The sequence below is a fragment of the Elephas maximus genome, chromosome 1, assembly GCF_024166365.1.
Source record: "Elephas maximus indicus isolate mEleMax1 chromosome 1, mEleMax1 primary haplotype, whole genome shotgun sequence".
NCBI lineage: Eukaryota > Metazoa > Chordata > Mammalia > Proboscidea > Elephantidae > Elephas > Elephas maximus.
In genome coordinates, this window is record NC_064819.1 from 102,476,329 (window position 1) to 102,495,544 (window position 19,216).

Sequence of the window (19,216 nt, forward strand, 5' to 3'; positions counted from 1 at the left end):
TCAAGGGCAAGCACTGACTACGTAACTGTCTTCAAGAGTAGTAGTACCTGGGTATTTCCATATTGAAACACATACTATTTTTAATTACAAATTTCATTTCTCCTTTACATTACAATTAAGACATTAGGTTGTTTTTGAAACTGTGTATATAGGAAGGTTGTATTATCTATGGATTTTATTTTAGGGTAGTGGGAGGCTGATAAGTATTACAATGTTATTAAAAAAGGCTGCTAAATCTGAGGTGGCTGAGAACCATAATCTTAGACCTAAGCTCTTTTTTTTTTTTTTAACAGTTTTTTGTGTAAATATCTAGGAGTGGGATTACTGGGTCATGTGGTGAGTGTATGTTTAAGATTACAATAAACTGCCAAACCGTTTTGCAGAGTGGCTGTACCATTTTGCATTCCCACCAGCAATGTATGAGAGTTCAGTTGTTCCGCATCCTTGTCACCACTTGGTATTATCAGTATTTTTAATTTTAGGCATTCATTTTTTAATAGATGTAGTGATATTTCATTGTTCTTTTTCTTTTTAACTTTATTGTGTCTTAAGTGAAAGTTTGCAGCACAAATTAGTTTTTTCACTAAAAAATTTTATACACAAATTATTTTGTGACATTAGTTGCAATCCCCACAATGTGTCAGCCCTCTTCCCCTTTCCCTTTACAACCTGGGTTCTCAGTGTCCATTCATCTAGTTTTCCCATCACTTCCTGCCTTCTTGTGTTTGCTTTTGGGCAGATGTTTCCAATTTGGCCTCATAAACTTGATTGAACTTAGAAGCACATTCTTGATGTGTGTTATGTTTGCTTTATATGTCTGTCTAATCTTTGGATGAAAGGTGGACTTCAGGAGTGGATTCAGTTCTGAGTTAGCAGGGTGTCTGGAGGCCACAGTCTCAGGGGTTCTTCCAGTCAGTCTCAGACCAGTAAGTCTGGTCTTTTTTGTGAACTTGCATTTTGTTCTACATTTTTCTCCCACTCTTCCTAGGACCCTCTATTGTGATCCCTGTCAGAGCAATCGGTGGTGGTAGCTGGACACCATCTATTTCTTCTGGGCTCAGGCTGGTGGATGGAGGCTGTGGTTCATGCAGTCCGTTAGTCTTTTGGACTAATATTTTCCCTGTGTCTTTGGTGTTCTTCATTCTCGTTTGCCCCAAACGTGCTGGGATCAATAGATGTAGCATAGGTGACTGCTCACAAGATTTTAGGACCCCAGATGCTACTCACCGCAGTAGGATGTAGAACATTTCCCTTATGAACTATGTTATGCAATTGACCTAGATGTCCCGTGAGACCATGGTCCCCAGCCCTCAGCTCCACTTTGTCCCTCAAGGTGTTTGGATGTGTCTAGGAAGCTTCTATGACTTTGCCTTGATCAAATTGTGCTGCCATCCCCTATATTGTGTGTGGTCTTTCCCTTCACCAAAGTTACCACTGATCTACTATCTCCTCCCCACTGCCCCCCTCCCTCGTAACCATCAAAGATTATTTTTTGCCGTGTGTAAATCTTTTCTTGGCTTTTTATAATAGTGATCTCATACAATATTTGTCCTTTTGTGATTTGACTTATTTCACTCAGCATAACACCCTCCAGATTCATCCATATTGTGAAATGTTTCACAGATTTATCGTTCCTTATCATTGTGTAGTATTCCATTGTGTGTATGTACCATAATTTGTTTATCCATTCATCTGTTGGTGAGCATTTAGGTTGTTTCCATCTTTTTGCTATTGTGAATAATGCTGCAATAAACATGGGTGTGTATATGTCTATGCATGTAACGGCTCTTATTTCTCTAGGATATATTCCTAGAAGTGGGATTGCTGGATCATATAGTATTTCTATTTCTATCTTTTTAAGGAGGCACCATATTGTTTTTCACAGTAGTTGTACCATTTTACATTCCCATCAGCAGTGCATGAGTTCCAGTCTCCTCGCAACTTCTCCCACGTTTTTTTTCTTGATCAGTGGACCTAAGCTCTTTGAAGCAGTAAATGCTTTATGATTTCTTACACCACCTTTTACCAACTAGATTCTCAATATTTAATTTCACCCGTTACAGTTTCTGTTTATGTCTACCCAAAAGTTCTTATTTGCTCCTCCATTTTGGGGGTCCCAGTTTTGATCCAGTGTCTACCCCCACACCAGCAACCCATGTAATACGATCCATCTGATTCAGAGTGGTCCCAGTCCCTTTGCCACTGATTAGAGACAGGAAAGTGACCCAGCTCGGGTCAGTGAGTGCTTGGGTAGAGGTTTTTCACTCCTTGTTAAAGACACAGGAATAAATGATTATTTTCTTTCAGTGGACATTGTTAGTCTAAACATGATACCTAAGGTCAAGGTAGGAATCTTTGATCATGAGTATTATTAGCTCTAAGAGAAAATACTAAGACAGGCGTGGAAGGCACCGGGGGTTCCTGGTATCTCTGAACCCTGTCAACTCACTCGAGAACCAGCCAACCTCTGAAGGGCTTGTTACATCAGAAAGAGTTAGGTTTTTTCTTATTGACAGCCACGGTTAAAGAGGAATATTTATATATGCTGTATGCAAGTCTGGTCAGAATGCTGTGTAGAGAAGCCACAAGTGATTGTCTCTCACCCATTAGTTCTTGATTCAAACTATCAGTATTATGAGTCCCAGTCTTAGTTCTGTAGGGCTCCAGGGAGACTACTGATTTATTTTTCATTGACAGTAAGTCACACAATATTGCTGTTTAGTCACAGAAAACAAGAAAATTTATTTCCTGTGCTCTCCTTCACCCTTTCATAATCACATCTCGGGCAGGTTAATTTGAGAATACTGTCCTAATCCCTAGCAAGGCCTGGAACACTATATATTTTCCCAATGTAACAGATTCAGAAATGGATTTTTTATAAAAATTTGATTGTTTTAGGTGAAAGTTGGAAACCCTGGTGGAGTAGTGGTTAAGACCTATGGCTGCTAACCAAAAGGTCAGCAGTTTGAATCCACCAGCTGCTCCTTGGAAACCATATGGGGCAGTTCTACTCTGTCTTACGCCGTCACTATGAACTGGAATCAACTCAACAGCAATGGGTTTGGTTTGCCTTTTTTTTTTAAAGTTTACAGCACAAATTAATTTCTCACTCAAAAATTTATACACATATTCCTTCATGACATTGGTTGCAATCCCCACAATATAACAGCACGCTCCCTCTTTCCACTCTGGGTTCCGTGTCCCTTCCTGCCTTCTCATCTTGCTTTTGGGGAGGAGTTGCTCATTTGGTCTCATATATTTAATTGAACTAAGAAGCACATTCCTCATGTGTGTTATTGTTTGTTTCATAGTCCTGTCTAGTCTTTGTCTGAAAAGTGGGCTTCGAGAATGGTTTCAGTTCTGAGTTGGCAGGGTGTCCACAGACCAGAGCCTCGGGGGTTCCTCCAGTCTCTGTCAGATCAGAGAAATGGGTTTAAGGAATAGGCACAGGTTGTATTTTTGCAAGGTCCCTGGGCGGTGCAAATGGTTTGCGCTTGTCTACTAACCTAAAGATTGGCAGTTCACACCATCCAGCAGCACTATGGGAGAAAGGCCTGGTCATCTACTTCTGTCAAGTAGTCAAGATTACAGCCAAGAAATCCCTTTGGAGCAGTTCTATTCTGGAGCACATGGGGTCACCATGAGTCAGAACTGAGTCAACAACGAGTTTGGTTTTTAGTATTCTGGCAAGTTTTACTTAGCAAGTAAAGCAGGCTCCCTTCCCTGGATATAAGGTTTAAACAACTAAATTTATGAATCTAATAACTCATCCTATTTGATAGTTCTAGTACTCAGTATGTGAAATTAGTCTTTATTATTCCTACAGTTCTCCTTTTCATATTTGGTCCTTTCCATCTGCCCTTTATTTACTACAATCCTTTATTCCATATTTACTTTCCTCTTCTCACCTCTTCATATTCATAGAAATTATCTGCTGTATGAAAAAAACAAACCAAACCAAACCCATTGCCATCGAGTTGATTCGGATTCATAGTGACCCTAGTGGACAGAGTAGTACTCCCCCATAAGGTTTTCAAGGAATGGATGGTAGATTTGAACTGCTGAACTTTTTGGTTAGCAGCCAAGCTCTTTAACCACTATACCACCAATTATACATAGGTTATGTATAAATACAATTATTCCTGGTTTAAAATGAGTCTGCAAGTACTCAAATCCTTGTAGTACTCCTCGAGGGCAGCCTTTTTTTTTTTTTTTAAGAAAGAACATGCTGGACCAAAGTTTATAAATTAAAGTCATTTAAAATTGTATTTTATTTAAACCTATAAGTATTGCTATTTGTTTGAATTGCTCACATAAATCCATTCCATCCAAAAAAGGAAGCATAAAGTGCTCCTAGCAGTACAAGCACAACTGGCGTGGCCTACCTAAAGGTCCTCCACTAGAGTCTGCAGAAAACCTAAACGTAGTTAAATCATAAACCTGATATATTTAGTCTTAGGATTCCAAGGCGTTTTCAAAATCACTCTGATTTTTAAAACTAAGTGTCAATCATGGCAGGGAGGTCCACTGAGCTGATTTCTGATAACCAAGTTATGTTATCACTGAACATAATTTGTAATGAATGATAAATGGCAGCACTGACACCTTGGGGTGGAAACTCTTCAAGAGTAACAGAAGCACCGCTTCTACAGGAATAACTGGGGTGTCCCCAGAGCAGTCAGTGCTACAGACTTCCTCTACTGCTCCTTCCCTCACTGTGCTACTCAGATCTGAGGGCTGGGATGACGGTGCTCAAACTCAACAAAGGTTTTTACAGAAGACTAGTGAAGAAGGTGTTCTGAGGTACCAAGTTCTGAGACACAATGTAAATATTCAAAATGATGATGAGATCTTGACTACTTGAATCTGTTTACATTGCCTTCAATTCATCATAATTATTTCACATGTCTAGCCTGCACTCTTTCTCAGAGGATAGCTATAAGGATTAAATGAGATAAACTATGTGACGGCCCAGTCTAGTGTCTGGGTTCCCAGTAAATATTATTCCCTCCCCCCAACCTAAAATAAATGAGGTTAGTCCTTGAACTTTGAAAGTACTTTATAATGAAAATAAATTAGTTTTTCCATCAGCATCCTTGTCAGCATAATTCTGAATTGCTCTCAAGAGTACATTCTCTTTTGTAAAATAAACACTTTATACTGTTTGAAGTATAAAGTTTCATGTTTGTTCAGTGTTCCTTACTTTCCATCGTGAGAAGTTATTTCTGAGGAATTGAAACCCCAGAAGATAACACAACAAAAACATGTTAAATTTTTTTTTTTAAAACAATGATCCAAAGGTAGGCTTAAAGAGAAGTCAGTCATATTTAGGAATAAAAGACAGCAAATGCCCCCTCTGAAGGGAGCTGTTCTAATTATTCCCTAAAAAAGTAAAGTGATACAGCTACCTTCAAGGACATAAGTTAAAGCAATACTTTAAAACCAAAATCACTGAATAATTAGGTGAAAAACAGAGCAAGAATAGAGAGAGAAATAAACTTAAGGACAATTTAAACTGTGACAATGATCTATCAATTCTAGAAGCTTTTGTTATCCGAATATCACAAATCGCGTTGTTTCTTCCCCGTCCCCAACAATATCCTCATTGAAATCTCAAAGCAGCATTTTCAAGAACTAACAATATTTGTCATTTTGTTAGGACTCAAAATTTCAATCCAGTAGCCATCAGGATCTTGAATAAATGCCAGGCCTTTCATTTTACCTGTAAAATGAAATGATTCATTATTAAAAAAATTTAAAATATATTCTTCATTAATTTTAATTTGCATTTTAATGAAGTAGATTTTTTTTTTGTCTACAGTTTTAATTAAAAAAAAAAAAAAAACTCTATTGTCGGTGTTGCCCAAATGTATGTTTTTCAGACTAACTAAAATTTTTATCTTCCACTCATAGCTGGAAACCAACACTCTTGAAAGTAAACTGTAGGACTGGTTGTATCTTTAAGATATCAGGTATTTATCTCACCTTCATGATACCATTTCAGTAGTCAAAGACATTGTCTTACTTTAGAGAGAAAAGAGAATAGGGAGGTGCTCAAGGCTACAGGGTAGCCTGGCTTATCTACAGAGCTAAAACATCCAGATGCTTGGGTCATACAACCCATTAAACACTGTACCATGTAAACCCCATCTCTGCCAATCAGATTCTTTCTCTCAGGAATTCTTAACTGGGATTGAGAAGCCAGTAGGTTGGAGTTGTTTACTTGAATGGAAAACGTGACCTTAGAAATTTGTTTTGGGATCAAGATGCTGAATTACTCTGACTTCTAACTCTGGCTCCTTTCACCAAAATCAATCCCTGAGGGGCAGAGATGGAAAATGGGGGTGGGAAGAATGAGAAACTCCCAGAGTGATAATGGAGAGAGGAGTGGGCAGAGAGGGAGAGGAGGGGGTAGAGAAAGAGAGAAGGGAGTGGAGAGGCAGGGTGACTCTTCTGAACTAGTTTATGTGGTAGTAGTCACTACGAGTCGGCAATGACTCGACAGCAGTGGGTTTGGTTTTTTGTTTTTTGGATGTGGTAGTAGTACCTGTACCAAACACAGTCCCTCATGGCTGTGGAAGAATAAACAAAAGGGCCCACCAGTGCCTTGGGTATCAGCACCTTCCCACATATCCACAGGGTGTGATATGATGTACGTATATTAATAGCAGATAAAACAGACTTTAAGGAACTTATTTTTGGGTGGCCAAGTACATACTGAAATAGTGAAAGCTGTGGGGGGCTCAAACTACTGGTTTAGATGTCCTCATGAGTTAATAAGGGCAGTACAGAAGCCTTGTGCTTTTGAGGAACTGAGAAAAATAGGTGAGAACCAAACTGGTCTTCGCAGCCCTCACCCTCCATGAATCCAACGCTGGGGATTACAATCTAAGGAGTGTCTCCCACTAATACTGCTTCTCTCTGAGTGACAAAGGGGGAAGAGTTGTTTTACGGAATCTAAAGTGCTTAGCTCTCATTTTTTGCCTAGGGATCTCCACCTTGGGCTCATGTAGTCACCTTCCTGAGATCTGGGGTATTTGGCCTTCCCTCATTCATACCATTTGATGGACTAGAGTAGCCAGTAGATGCAGGAAAAATAAGCTCAGAGCTCTAAACCAAAAATTTGAGTAAAAAACCATTAAAAAAGAATAAACCAAGGAGTTACAGATTTGAATAGAAGAAATGTAAGAACAATGAGCCAAGAACTTAAAACATGTAAAAGTTATGAGCACTATGGTACGTTACCAATGTGAAACAAGAACAAGGAAATATTAAGAAAGCAAGCAAAATTAGGGATGAAAATTATTATAGCTGAAATTAAGAATACAACAGTTGACTTAAATAGCAAAAACTAACAACAACTTCAACAAAAAACCAAACCCACTGCTGTCCAGACGATCCTGACTCATAGCGACCCTATACGACAGAGTAGAATTGCCCCAGAGTTTCCAAGGAGTGCCTGGTGGATTAGAACTGCCCACCTTTTGGTTAGCAGCCATAGCTCTTAACAACTATGCCACCAGGGTCTCCAGAAGAACACAACAGATGACTTAAACATTAGAAACAGTACATTTGAAAAAAGATTAGCTAATTAGTATACCAGTTGTTCAGGAAATCTCCCAGGAAGAAGGCAAATGCAAAAAACTTACAAACATAAAGAGCTTCCAGAAAAAGATAGAATGCGCAAAGAACCAAAAATTAGACTGACAGCAGATTTTTCAACAGTAACACTGGATGCAAAAAGATAATAGAGCTGTATTTTTAACACTGAAGGAAAATAAGCCCGGGATTTTGTATCCAATCAAACTGTCATTCACATATGAAGGCATGATAAAAATATTCTCAGGCCTAAAAAGCCTCAAAAATTTTGCCTCAAAAACTCTTTGAAAATAGCTTTGGTTGAAGTATTTAAATAAAAACAGAGGAAAATCCAAAAGATGTATATGTATACGTAGAGAAAAAAGGTGATCAAATACCTTGATGTATTTGTTGTATCTTAAAAACAAAAAAGGCCAAGGCCAGAGAAAAAGAAAAAAATAAATAAACCAATAATGCCCCAGTCTGGGTAACAGTAACATAATGCATGTGGAGGAGGGCAAGTTCTTATCCTACTGGGGAGATCTGGATATTAAATATTTTATTTAAAAAAAAAAAAAAAAATATTAAAATGAAACAGTGTAGGGAATTGAAATAATAAATTATTATGGCGGAAAGAGATCCAAGTAAAATAATTTAATTTTGTAAATCCAACAAAATCTAAATGTATGCTACTTCAAGAGATACATTTAAAACATAAGGACACATAAAGGTTATGAAAGGATGAAAAGGCATACCAGATGATTATTAACTACAGAGAGCTAGTATAGTTATATTAATGTCAGATAAAATAGACTTTAAGGAATCTATTTTTGGGTGGCCAGACACACTGAAACAGTAGAAGCTGGTGGGCAACGAGAGAATATGGTGGGGTCGAGAGAATGTAGTGGGGTTAATGGGGTGGGAGAGGCAGCCTAGGTTTTAACAGCTCTCAAGGTCCTGCTTCTAGTCTCTTGTGAGACCACCCTAGCTGGTATCCTTTAGTTTCCTAAGATACCCAGATATTCTTCCAATAGTTTCCCTTTTTTGCTTAACCTGGTTTGAAATAGACTTCTCTTATAGGTAGTCTCTTACTTACGATGGGATTCCATTCCAACAACTCTATTGTAAGTCAATTCTGACGTAAGTCGAATACCTTCTTTTTTTGAGTTTTTATTATTATTGCATTTTATTATCAATATCTTTATAAATCATAACACTGAACATCTGTGAGTGAAGATCTACAAATGATAACCTCAGTAAATTACATGCTGCAACGCTGTATGTAGTACATATTACTAATGATAACGTGTATTAAAAAAAACAACAGTTGGCCATAGGTGCAGTTTGTCGTAACTCGAATACCTCGTCAGTTGAGGACTACCTGTGCTTGTAACCAAAAGGATTTTTACTACAATGGTGCCCTCTGTGGGTCCTTAATATTATTCAGCTAAAGAGAGGCCTGAAGAAAACAGGCAGTTGACTCACCATCATTAGGTTTCTTCACAAATTTGACTCCCAGTTCCTCAAATCTTTTACAAGCACCATGTACGTCAGGAACGGCAATTCCAATGTGACCTTAGGTGACCACCCCCAAAAAAGGCAGGGACAAAAGGGAGAAATAATTACAATAGGGTATACCAAGGGCCATGAGTGGCTTCCAAAACTTGTTTATTTCAAAAATATATAAGGTGCCTGAAAACAGACTGTGTCAATTTAGTTCAAAGCCTATATTAAAGAACAAGAATCTAATTGGCTGGGAAGAATGAATTGATCAGCTGCTCTGAATTATAAATTATTTCAAATAAACCAATATTGGCTCATATATAGTTCAACCTGTTAAGAATAACCTATGCTAAAAAGGAATAATCATTTACATATACTTAATAGGTTTGTTGTTGGCACTGACTATATGGCAGCCAACTGAAGCTTATTATCCAGTAACATTTGTTGAAAGATTTCAGATCAAGGTAAAAGCATAGACTAACAGAAATTGGAATTACCATTGACTAAGCTTTTTTTTTTTTTTAGTTAAAAAGTCTGGGGAAACATTTTTTTGGTGGAAAATAAAAATAACCATACCTTTAATAAATTGGTTACACTTAATAATTAGCCCATGAATGTTTTAGGTTTATTACAATCATAGATAGGTGCACGTGCACAATCACACAGATCCGTAGATACTACATTTACAAACAGGCAAACATACCAAATCCTCGAGGGTCTGAATTGCCACTGTGGTAACTCTGGGTCGCATCATCTTCAGTGCCCCAATTGCTACAAAAGGAGTGAATATATAAGCATCCAGTAGAAAGGATATTCTGAGAAGAGAGCTGCAACACTCTGTCGTTGAAATATTACCTTGTGTATGTATGGCTTTATATACTTGGCCTAACCCCTGCTACTGTAAGTATTAAGGTCTCAACTATAAAAGGGCAAATGGGCAAGTTATGATTTTAACTACACTGAAGAGCCAGTAAAATCCGGCATCTGGATAAGAACAATCACAGTAACAGCAGCTACCATTTATTGTGCTAAGTACTTTATACTTCATTAAACCTCAAAACTGCTGAATGGGCTAGACTTGAGTATCTCCATTTTACAGATGAGACTGCTGCTTGTTCAGGGTCACAGAGCTACGTCAGGGTCAAGACGCACATCTAGGTCTGTCTGATTCCAGAGCTCCATTTTGAATCAGGGGACACACTAAGTCACACACCCTGAAACAAATGCTCTTTGGCAGCTGTTAAACAGTGCAGAGAAACAACACAATGAAATAATGGGGGGAAAAAAAAGGAAAACCAATTTCTACATTCTTAAATGTTGAAAATATAAAAGTACCTTCAAATTTTAAATAACCCAAATAAGAAATGAAATGGAGACATTATAATAGACCCAACTGAAATAAAAAGGATCATAACAGAGCACTATGAAAAACTGTACTCCAACAAATTTGAAAACCTAGAGGAAATGGACAAATTTCTAGAAACACACTGTCTACCTAAAAAAAAAAACCTTAAAATTTTGAATATTAATTATTACAAAATGGTTTGAAGGCTTTTAAAAGAAACACATTATATAACATTTCTGGATCAAAAAGGTAGCAAAAAAATGAAGGAACAAAAATTTGAATGCTGGAAGTACCTAAACATTCATTAGGTACAGTTGGGCAAATACCTTACCATTTCATGCTCTATCTAAAAGGCAGATGATCTCACTTGCCCCATCTATGCTACACAGACAATAAACCAAAATCAAACCCGTTGGCATCAAATTCATTCTGACACATAGTGGCCCCATGTGTTACAAAATAGAACTGCTCCATCGGGAACTCACAAAGACAAGAGTGTGTAAAAACACTCGACAAAATTCTTACAAATGCGGTTATTAGGTAGCCCTGGTTTGAATTAAATTGGTAAGGGGGGAGAAAGTAAAACAAAACAAACAACAACAAAAAAAAACACCTTACAAAATGTAGAATATATAAAAACTCATACTTACTGTGTCAGCTCAAGTGTAGCTTTTCTGGAGAACACCCATGCTATTTTTTCATCTCCATCTTTGGGGATGTCATTTTTATCCTCATAAGCCAAGAAATAGAGTGAAAATTTCATGGTGGGGAAATCTAACTTTTGGAGCAGCCTGAAGTTAAAAGACAACAAGCCCAAATCACTAATAGTAAGAAAGACTGATTCATACTAAAATCAATAAACACTCATATTCAAGTTCTACGAAGAATAAGACATATATGTAATGAGGCTGTTTTAATGGAAAAACCAAAACTAAATCTTGCTGTTGAGTTGATCCTGACTCATAGCAACCCTACAGGACAGAATAGGACTGCCCCATAGGGTTTCCAAGGCTGTAATCTTTACAGAAGCAGACTGCTACATCTTTCTCCCACAGAGTGGCTGGTGGGTTCAAACCATTGACCTTTCAGTTAGCAGCTGAGTGCTTAACCACTGTACCACCAAGGCTCCTTTAAAAACATACAATGAGCACACAAAAAAAAAAAAAAACTCTAGGGAAAGGAAACTGAGGATAGGTGTTAAGAGGGAAGGAAGAAGGAGAGATTAATATCACAGAATATATGTGAATGTCAACAGTAAAGTGGTTAAAAGTATCAAATGCTATAGAAAGGTCAAACAAAATTAACACTGAGAAAAGGTCACTAGATATGGAAAGGTCCGTGAGAGCAGTTTCAGCACCATGGGGCAGGAGAAGCTGGACTGGACTGGAAAATGGATGGGAGGTGAGGAAGTAAAACAGCAGCAGCTGTGGTCAACGTATGTTGATGGTTGGTGATAACGGAAAGAAGGACAGGCAAGACAGCAGAGGGGCTAGAATCACTCTAGAATAAAGAAGGCTTATATATGCCTGCAGGTTGAGGAGAAAGCCAGTGGGAAAGGAAAGAATGATATTAGAGAAAGAGTGAATGAATTACTAATCTTGAAGTTCTAAAAAAGATCATTGAAGTTATGGCCTATAAAGTGAGTTTAAAGTGTAGAATTATTTGGCAAGGAATAGGGTAGAATGAGGATGCACGTAATACAATTTTCTTTAGATTACTGAAGATTAAATGCTCAAGATGACTGTTTATAATCAACAAGAGGAAATGGTTGAAGCAGAGCAAATGGAAAGTTTCTAGAATTCTGCTCCAAATCTCTTATTTAATTATCACTTCTAGGTTATACACCTTGGCCCATTGAGACCCATGCACTGAGTTACCACAAAGAAGATTTACTCTAATGTAATAAACTTACAGTAAAGTATCAAATACCTCAAATACTCCAGTCATGCAAAACTATCTCTGTACCTACTAAAGCAGATTGCACAAGCCTTACAGACCATTCAGATGGGAACTGCAGCAAATGAACTTGTTGCAACTTGCTTTTCTCAGCTGAGCATGGCTTACAGTGTAATGTCAAGTTATACCTCTTTAGGATTTCTTTAAAAAACAGAGTCAGCCAGGCCTGGATCTGAGTTCCAGTTCTGCCACTTGCTAACTGAGGAATGGGATGCCAGTAGCCTAATGTCTTTAAGCTTTAGTTTCTTCCATTGCCTGTAAAATGGGGATATAAGCTAAACTCGTGAGCCCGCTGGGGAGACTGAACAAAATGACATATAAAGTGCTTGGTAAATAATACCAAGCGTTCAATAATTTTTTTTATTCTGTCCTTTAAATATGCCATATGTATATGCATAAGTACGTTTTCTGGAAGAATGACAAGAAACTGCTAACAGCAGTTATCTTTGGGGAGGACTGGGGAAGGGAGACTCACGCTTTTCATTTTGCATTTCTCTGAATTGGTCAAACTTTCTAAACATAGACATATAGTACACTACTTGACTTATTCTCCCAATGTCAATGGGGGTTGTTTAGGCAGTAAATTCAAGATCATTTAATTTTATTCTTTATGTATCTGTGCTACCAAAAACAAACAAAAAAATCTTAATGTTATTTAGGGAAACAAACAAACAAAAAACAAATAAATATGTCTTAAGGATTATAAGATTTACCTGTTGGGCAAAAGAGAACATACCTATAAAGATAGAAGAGATAGCCAGTTTTAAGTAAACCCATTCATTTTCTGAGAAATACATTCTTATATCTACATCTTTCCTGAGGTAAATAAGAGGCCAAAAGTGTCAGAACATCTAAAAGGGTCTGTAGATAGTAAGCATTTGGCTGGCAGCTCTTGGAGAGAAGGACGTTGAAGAAAATGCAAGCATTTGCATCTTTTGTTGCCCAGGAACCTGGCTGGGATATAGAAGTAAACTTGGCAAAAGCCCTGGCCAGTCCGGCACAGATCCGAGCTTCTGGCCAAAAGAACCTTTGTTACTCCTGAAACGAATCTGAATTTGTTTTTTAAATGGGTCTTGAAAACATTCCCTATAATTGTAAAGCTATGACAGAACATGTACTGGAACATTACAGGTACCAATAAATATTTTACTTACGTCATTCCAAGAATTCTAGTATAAAAATCCAATGATTTCTTAGGATCTTTAATTCGTAGCATGGTCTGCTGCAATAGAAAATCCTAAGGAGAAACAGTACGTATTAAACATCTTTACCTTTTATCATTTATTACAAATATTAATTGTGCTTTCTGTACAAGAAACAAACAGGCCACAATGTTTAAAAAAAAAAAAAAAAAAAGCCACTTTGTCCCCCTTGCCTATCATGGAAATCACCTGGAAACAGTTCCCACACACCTACAACTTCCTACTACAGCTCTCTGTCCAGGATGTTTTCCGGCCACGGGAACAGGCCCCTGCCTGAGACAGGTCCAAAGGGCCAGGGAGTTTATACCCTAGGAATGACCCCCAATCAATGATGGATTAAAAACAAAAATTCCGACTTCTTTGCCTCTTAATGGGACAATTCTGAGGCATGTTCCACACAGTCTCACAGAGGCTCCCGGTAGGACTGAGCCCCAGTTGCCCACAGTGGCATTCCAGTCTTAACACATCTTTTATTGGCCTCCCTTCCCCACTCCACAGAGCTTTCTGTGATCATCTCCCAAATAAACTACAACTAAACCCTTATCTTGAGTCTGCTTTTGGGCAACCCAAACTAAGACCCTGATGTTACAAACAAGAGTTCAATGACTATAATATTTGTTGAATGAATGCATAAATGCTCTTCCTTCATCATTCACTGGTAACCATGTAAATTAGCAAGGAGTTACAAGATCCTAGATTCCTAATCACTGAGAGGGTAAAAAGTTACTAACACCTTTGTGAAACTACCCAATTTACAAATCTGGAAACAGAAGGCTTATTCTGACTGAAAGAAAAAAGGATAGCAAGTGTATAAATTCATAAAGTTCAGATTATTATTAGCATTAACGATAATACCTTGCTTAGGGGTTTGACTTCATTGGCTACAATAACTCTGTGAGATACGAGGTGTTAATAATATTCCCATTTCACAGATGACACTGGCACCCAGAGTGATTAATCACCCAAGCCTTCTGACTTCAAGTTCAGGTCTTTCACTGCCTTCCAGACCATGAGTCTGTAAACCATGTGAGTCCTTCCCAAAAGATTTCTAATCTCTCACACCTATGGTCTTGACAGTACACGCCTGAAAATTCTGACCTCTCCTTATGCAGCCACATAGCCATCTATCCCTATAACTCACATCATATAAAACATAAATGTACTTGATTCATTCAGCAGCATGCAAAAATGATATTTTCCTAACTTTTTAAGTAACCAAACCGTGCTTTTTCAGCTTTAAAACAAAACAAGCCTAAAACTACTTTATCTTATTCAACTGATCTCAATGAATATAATCATTTCTTCAGTCCCTGCTATAATCACACATAAAGCAGCTGGCTCTCAAGTTACATGTCCCAGAACATGTGAATTGCTTTCCTCCGTCAGCCGCTAGACCCTGGAACGTCTCAGATTCAGCAAGCGGCTGGGACAGAGAAAAGCAGCTCCTGACATCCAGATACTGGCCTGGCACTCAGAGTTAGGCCTTGGTTTTCTCCTGTTAAACATCATCAAAAAAGCACCAATAAAGTCACTCTGCGACTGCAACGAAGTGAGACCGAAAAAAAAAACAGAACAAGCTGAGTCTTGTCTAAGCAGAAAAAACAAGATACTATGAACACTACAAAAATAACACACATCCCCCTCTCCTGGTTAATATGAGTGACTGCTGCTTCTCTACCAGTTAGAATTGTCACTTGAGGAGGCCGCCTCCAAGGCAGTATCAGGTGTGTGATCTTTCAGGCCTGACCACAGGCCTCATGGGGGAAAGCTACCTCCCCCACACCAGACTCGGGGCACAGTCAGTGCACTGTCGTCTCTGGAGGAGGAGCTGCAGTTGAGGACTCAGCTTGCCTCCATGATCACGCCCCTCCCACCCCGATCTGCTGCTGCGCTGATCCACCTGACCCCTGCCCACAGGGGTGCCATTCCACAGGAAAAACGCTGGGGGAGCTGGCACCCTTTCCTTTTGGGCCTATTGCTTATACTATAGCAGTAAGTGAATAAAAGCTTTAAGGTTACCTTCAGTTTGGCTAACATGGTCTATTCTTCCCTTCTTCTCGATAATACTCATTAGGATACCAAATCATAGAATTACTCCCGCATCCAATCCAGAGTACATCTGCTTCCTTAAACCCTTCCCAAAACCAGCTAACACAAGTCCAGTTCTATAATAGATCCTTTCTAATTCCTTCTACTGAAACACCTGCCCCACAGTTCTTCATGGTGTGCATTCTCCCTTGTTGCAATGAGCAATAAACCTAACCTATTTAACCTCAGGTGTACTGCTGGTGGCCTGCGACTAGAGGGCACTGACACTGACTAGCTCCCTACCACCCATCTGCTCGTCACCTGTGCTGGTGTGACAATGTTAAATATGTCCCTGGCTATTCTATCAAACACTAATTTAGGTACTGCCATAAGGGACTTTAGGAGCCTTGGTGGTACAGTGCTTAAATGCTTAGCTGCTAACCAAAAGGTTGGCAGCTCAAACCCATCCGCAGCTCCATGGGAGAAGAGATGTCGCGGTCAGCTTCCATAAAGATTTACAGCCTCGGAAACCCTGTGGGGCAGTTCAACTGTGTCCTATAGGGTTACTAGGAGTTGGCGTCAACTCAACGGCAATGGGTATAAAAGACTTTGCAGATGGAATTAAGGTTACTAATCAGCTGACCTTAAAACAGGGTGCCTGGATTATCTGGGTAGGCTCAATGTAATCACCTGAGACCTTAGGGTGAGAAGAAGGCAAAAGAGTCAGTCAGAAATATGTTGCTAAGAAGAAGAAGGAGCAACTCCAAAGGTTAGATGGGAACCTTAGGGGGCAGTGAGTTTATGTAATGAGAGCAGAACAATTCAGAAAAGGAGAGTGAGAATGGGTGTGCGACTTGAAGAATGTAATCAATGTCACTGAATTGTACATGTAGAAATTGTTGAATTGGTATATATTCTGTTGTGTACATTCTCAACAAACAGCAATAAAAAGAAGGCAGAAGAGAGGTGTGGTGGGGTAAGTTAGATTCTTAGCATGAGAAAGATTTGATATGCTTTCCTGACTCTGAGATATAAGGGCACATATGTAAGGAGAAGACAGCCCCCAGCTGACAGTCAGCAAGGAAACAGGGACCTCAGTTCTACAACCTTCAGCCAACAAGCTGAATGAGCATGGAAGCAGATTCTCCCCCACGGCCTCCAGTAAGGAACACAGCCCTGCTCATGCCTTGGTTTTAGCCTGCTGAGCTCTGTGTTGGACTTCTAACCCACAGGACTGTGAGATAATACATTTATGTGTTTTTATTTTATTTTTTTGTGCATTAGGTGAAAGTTTACAGAGCAAATGAGTTTCCCATTCAATAGTTTGTACATAAAGTTGTTCGTGACAGTCCCTGTTTCCTTTTGACCTGATTTTCTAACCTTCTTGCCTTCTCATCTTTGCTTTTGGGCAAATGTTGTCCTTTTGATCTCATATAATTGATTGCTCCATGGAGCGTGTTCCTCTCAGGAGTTATTGTTTATTTTGTGGTCCTGTCTGTGGTTTGGCTGAGAGGTGGTCTCTGGGAATGGCTTCACTTCCAGGTCAGAAGGGTGTCTTAGGGCCACAGTCTCGAGGGTTCCTCCAGTCTCTGTCAGACTGTTTAAGTGTTAAATGTGTGGCAATATACTTCAGCGGCAATAAAAAACTAACTCTTCTCATTTAAGTCCATAAAATAACCTCTGGTGAGGTAGGTTGAGCTCTAGACATAGGTTTTTCAGATGACTGAAACTGTAAGTCAGTTACTACTGCATACAGAAAACCTCAGCTATCTACTCGTCTGCCTTAAAAAGGTACAGAACTTAACCTTATTTTGATGACTCAGACATTTCTATGAACATCAATTATTGCTCTATAATGTAATACAGAAGCTACTGGTACATTTAGGACTGTTGGTGGTGGTGGTGGCCGTAGAGCCGATTCCGACTCATAGCAACCTCATGTGTGCAGAGTACAACTGCTCCATAGGGTTTTCAAGGCTGTGACCTCTCGGAAGCAGATCGCCAGGCCCGACTTCCAAGGCACCTCTGGGTAGGTTCGACCCACCAACTTTTCAGCTAGTAGTCTAGTGTTTAACCTTTTGAGCCACCCAGGGAGTCCATCATTTAGGATTAGTTGTCCCTATTTTGAGACAGTCCCTGGCCTTCTGTTTTTAATTTGCCTTTTTTAGTCCCCTCCCTTGTCGTTAGGGTATTAGTTGCCAATTCTATCAGATAAACTTTCCCTTTCTTGAACACGTATTATTGCTGTTGTTAGAATTTTATTCTACATTTTTCTCCAGCTCTGTCTGGGAACCTCTATTGTGATCCCTGTCAGAGCAGTCGGTGGTGGTAGCTGGGCACCATCTAATTGTGCTGAACTCAGGCTGGTGGAGGCTATGGTAGTTGTGATCCATTAGTCCTTTGGACTAATCTTTCCCTTGTATTTTTGGTTTTCTTCATTCTTCCTTGCTCCAGATAGGGTGGGACCAGCACCCAATAAATATTTGTTGAATAAATAAATGAACTTTTGCACCCTTCTTATACCTCAACTAGGTTTTTCCTTCCAATCAAGCTGTATTGAACATTACTGGTCACTTCTTCAGTTAAAAATAAAAAAAGTTCAGAAAGTATAAAATCTAAAAACTACCTTTTAAAAGCTGTTCTGTAATGCCCCAGTTTACTACTCCATCAATGACAGAGGTCACATTCATAGTTCCTATCCTCAACATCTTTCTACTGCCACCATTAGTACTGCTAGAGTACAAATAATGACTTTATGATTACAAGTCCATCCATACAGGTTACACTCCAATTCATACACAGAATATTTCTGGCTTACAAATGGTGTGCCAAGTACTGTAAGAAGGGTTGGACAACCCTACCTCTATCTTATACTTATCCCTATCCTATTCTATACCTATCCTACGATCTTTCAAGAAAGAATTTAGATCTCAAGAGTCTTTAGGAGTTCATATTTTCTGACCAGATGTTCCCCTTCTAGGAATTCACCTAAGGAAAATAATCAGAAACTCTGACAAAAATTTATAAACAAAGACATTCATCGCAACATTTATATAATGACTATGTGCCAGTGTTCTGAAAGATTTACAAAAATTAACTCCTTAGATAAAAGAAAGTATTAAGACATTTAAAATGCTGCTGTAGAAGAATATTTAATGGCACGGTGGCATGCACTCGGTAGATTAAGTTTAAAAGGCAAACCACGTATATGTATACCACCCGTTGCCGTCAAGGTGATTCCGGCTCATGGCGACTCCATACGTGTCAGAGTAGAGCTGTGCTCCACAGAGTTTTCAATCATTGATTTTTTGGAAGTAGATCATGAGGCCTTTCTTCTGAGGAGCCTCCGGGAGGACTTGAACCTCTAACCTTTTGGTCAGCAGCCAAGTGTGTTAACTGCTGTACCACACAGAAACTTCAATATTTTATTTAGTATGCTATTAAGATTAATTATATCTCAAAATTAATGTTAAAACCTTTAATTTTATTATCCATTAACACAGTTATATATTTATGTATGTCTAAATACATACATATAAAAGAATATTAAAGTTAACTTAAAAAAATCTATAAATGGCAAAAAATTCAAGGGATATTCAATGCT

The 19,216-nt window shown here is 38.8% G+C and overlaps 1 protein-coding gene across 2 annotated transcripts in view; it reads right to left on the bottom strand.

The window, feature by feature from the left end:
* Positions 1 to 4,251: 4,251 nt before the first annotated feature.
* The window catches only part of GLO1 (glyoxalase I), a 32,886-nt gene continuing 17,921 nt past the window's right edge, over positions 4,252 to 19,216 (bottom strand). For both annotated transcript variants that reach the window (XM_049891298.1, XM_049891293.1), the window contains exons 2-6: positions 13,537 to 13,619; positions 11,077 to 11,217; positions 9,785 to 9,852; positions 9,064 to 9,153; positions 4,252 to 5,722 (exon numbers count right to left, since the gene is read on the bottom strand). In XM_049891298.1, coding sequence (XP_049747255.1) covers positions 5,628 to 5,722; positions 9,064 to 9,153; positions 9,785 to 9,852; positions 11,077 to 11,217; positions 13,537 to 13,598 — 456 coding nt within the window. In that variant the 5' untranslated portion in view covers positions 13,599 to 13,619 and the 3' untranslated portion in view covers positions 4,252 to 5,627. The remainder of the gene's footprint in view (positions 5,723 to 9,063; positions 9,154 to 9,784; positions 9,853 to 11,076; positions 11,218 to 13,536; positions 13,620 to 19,216) is intronic.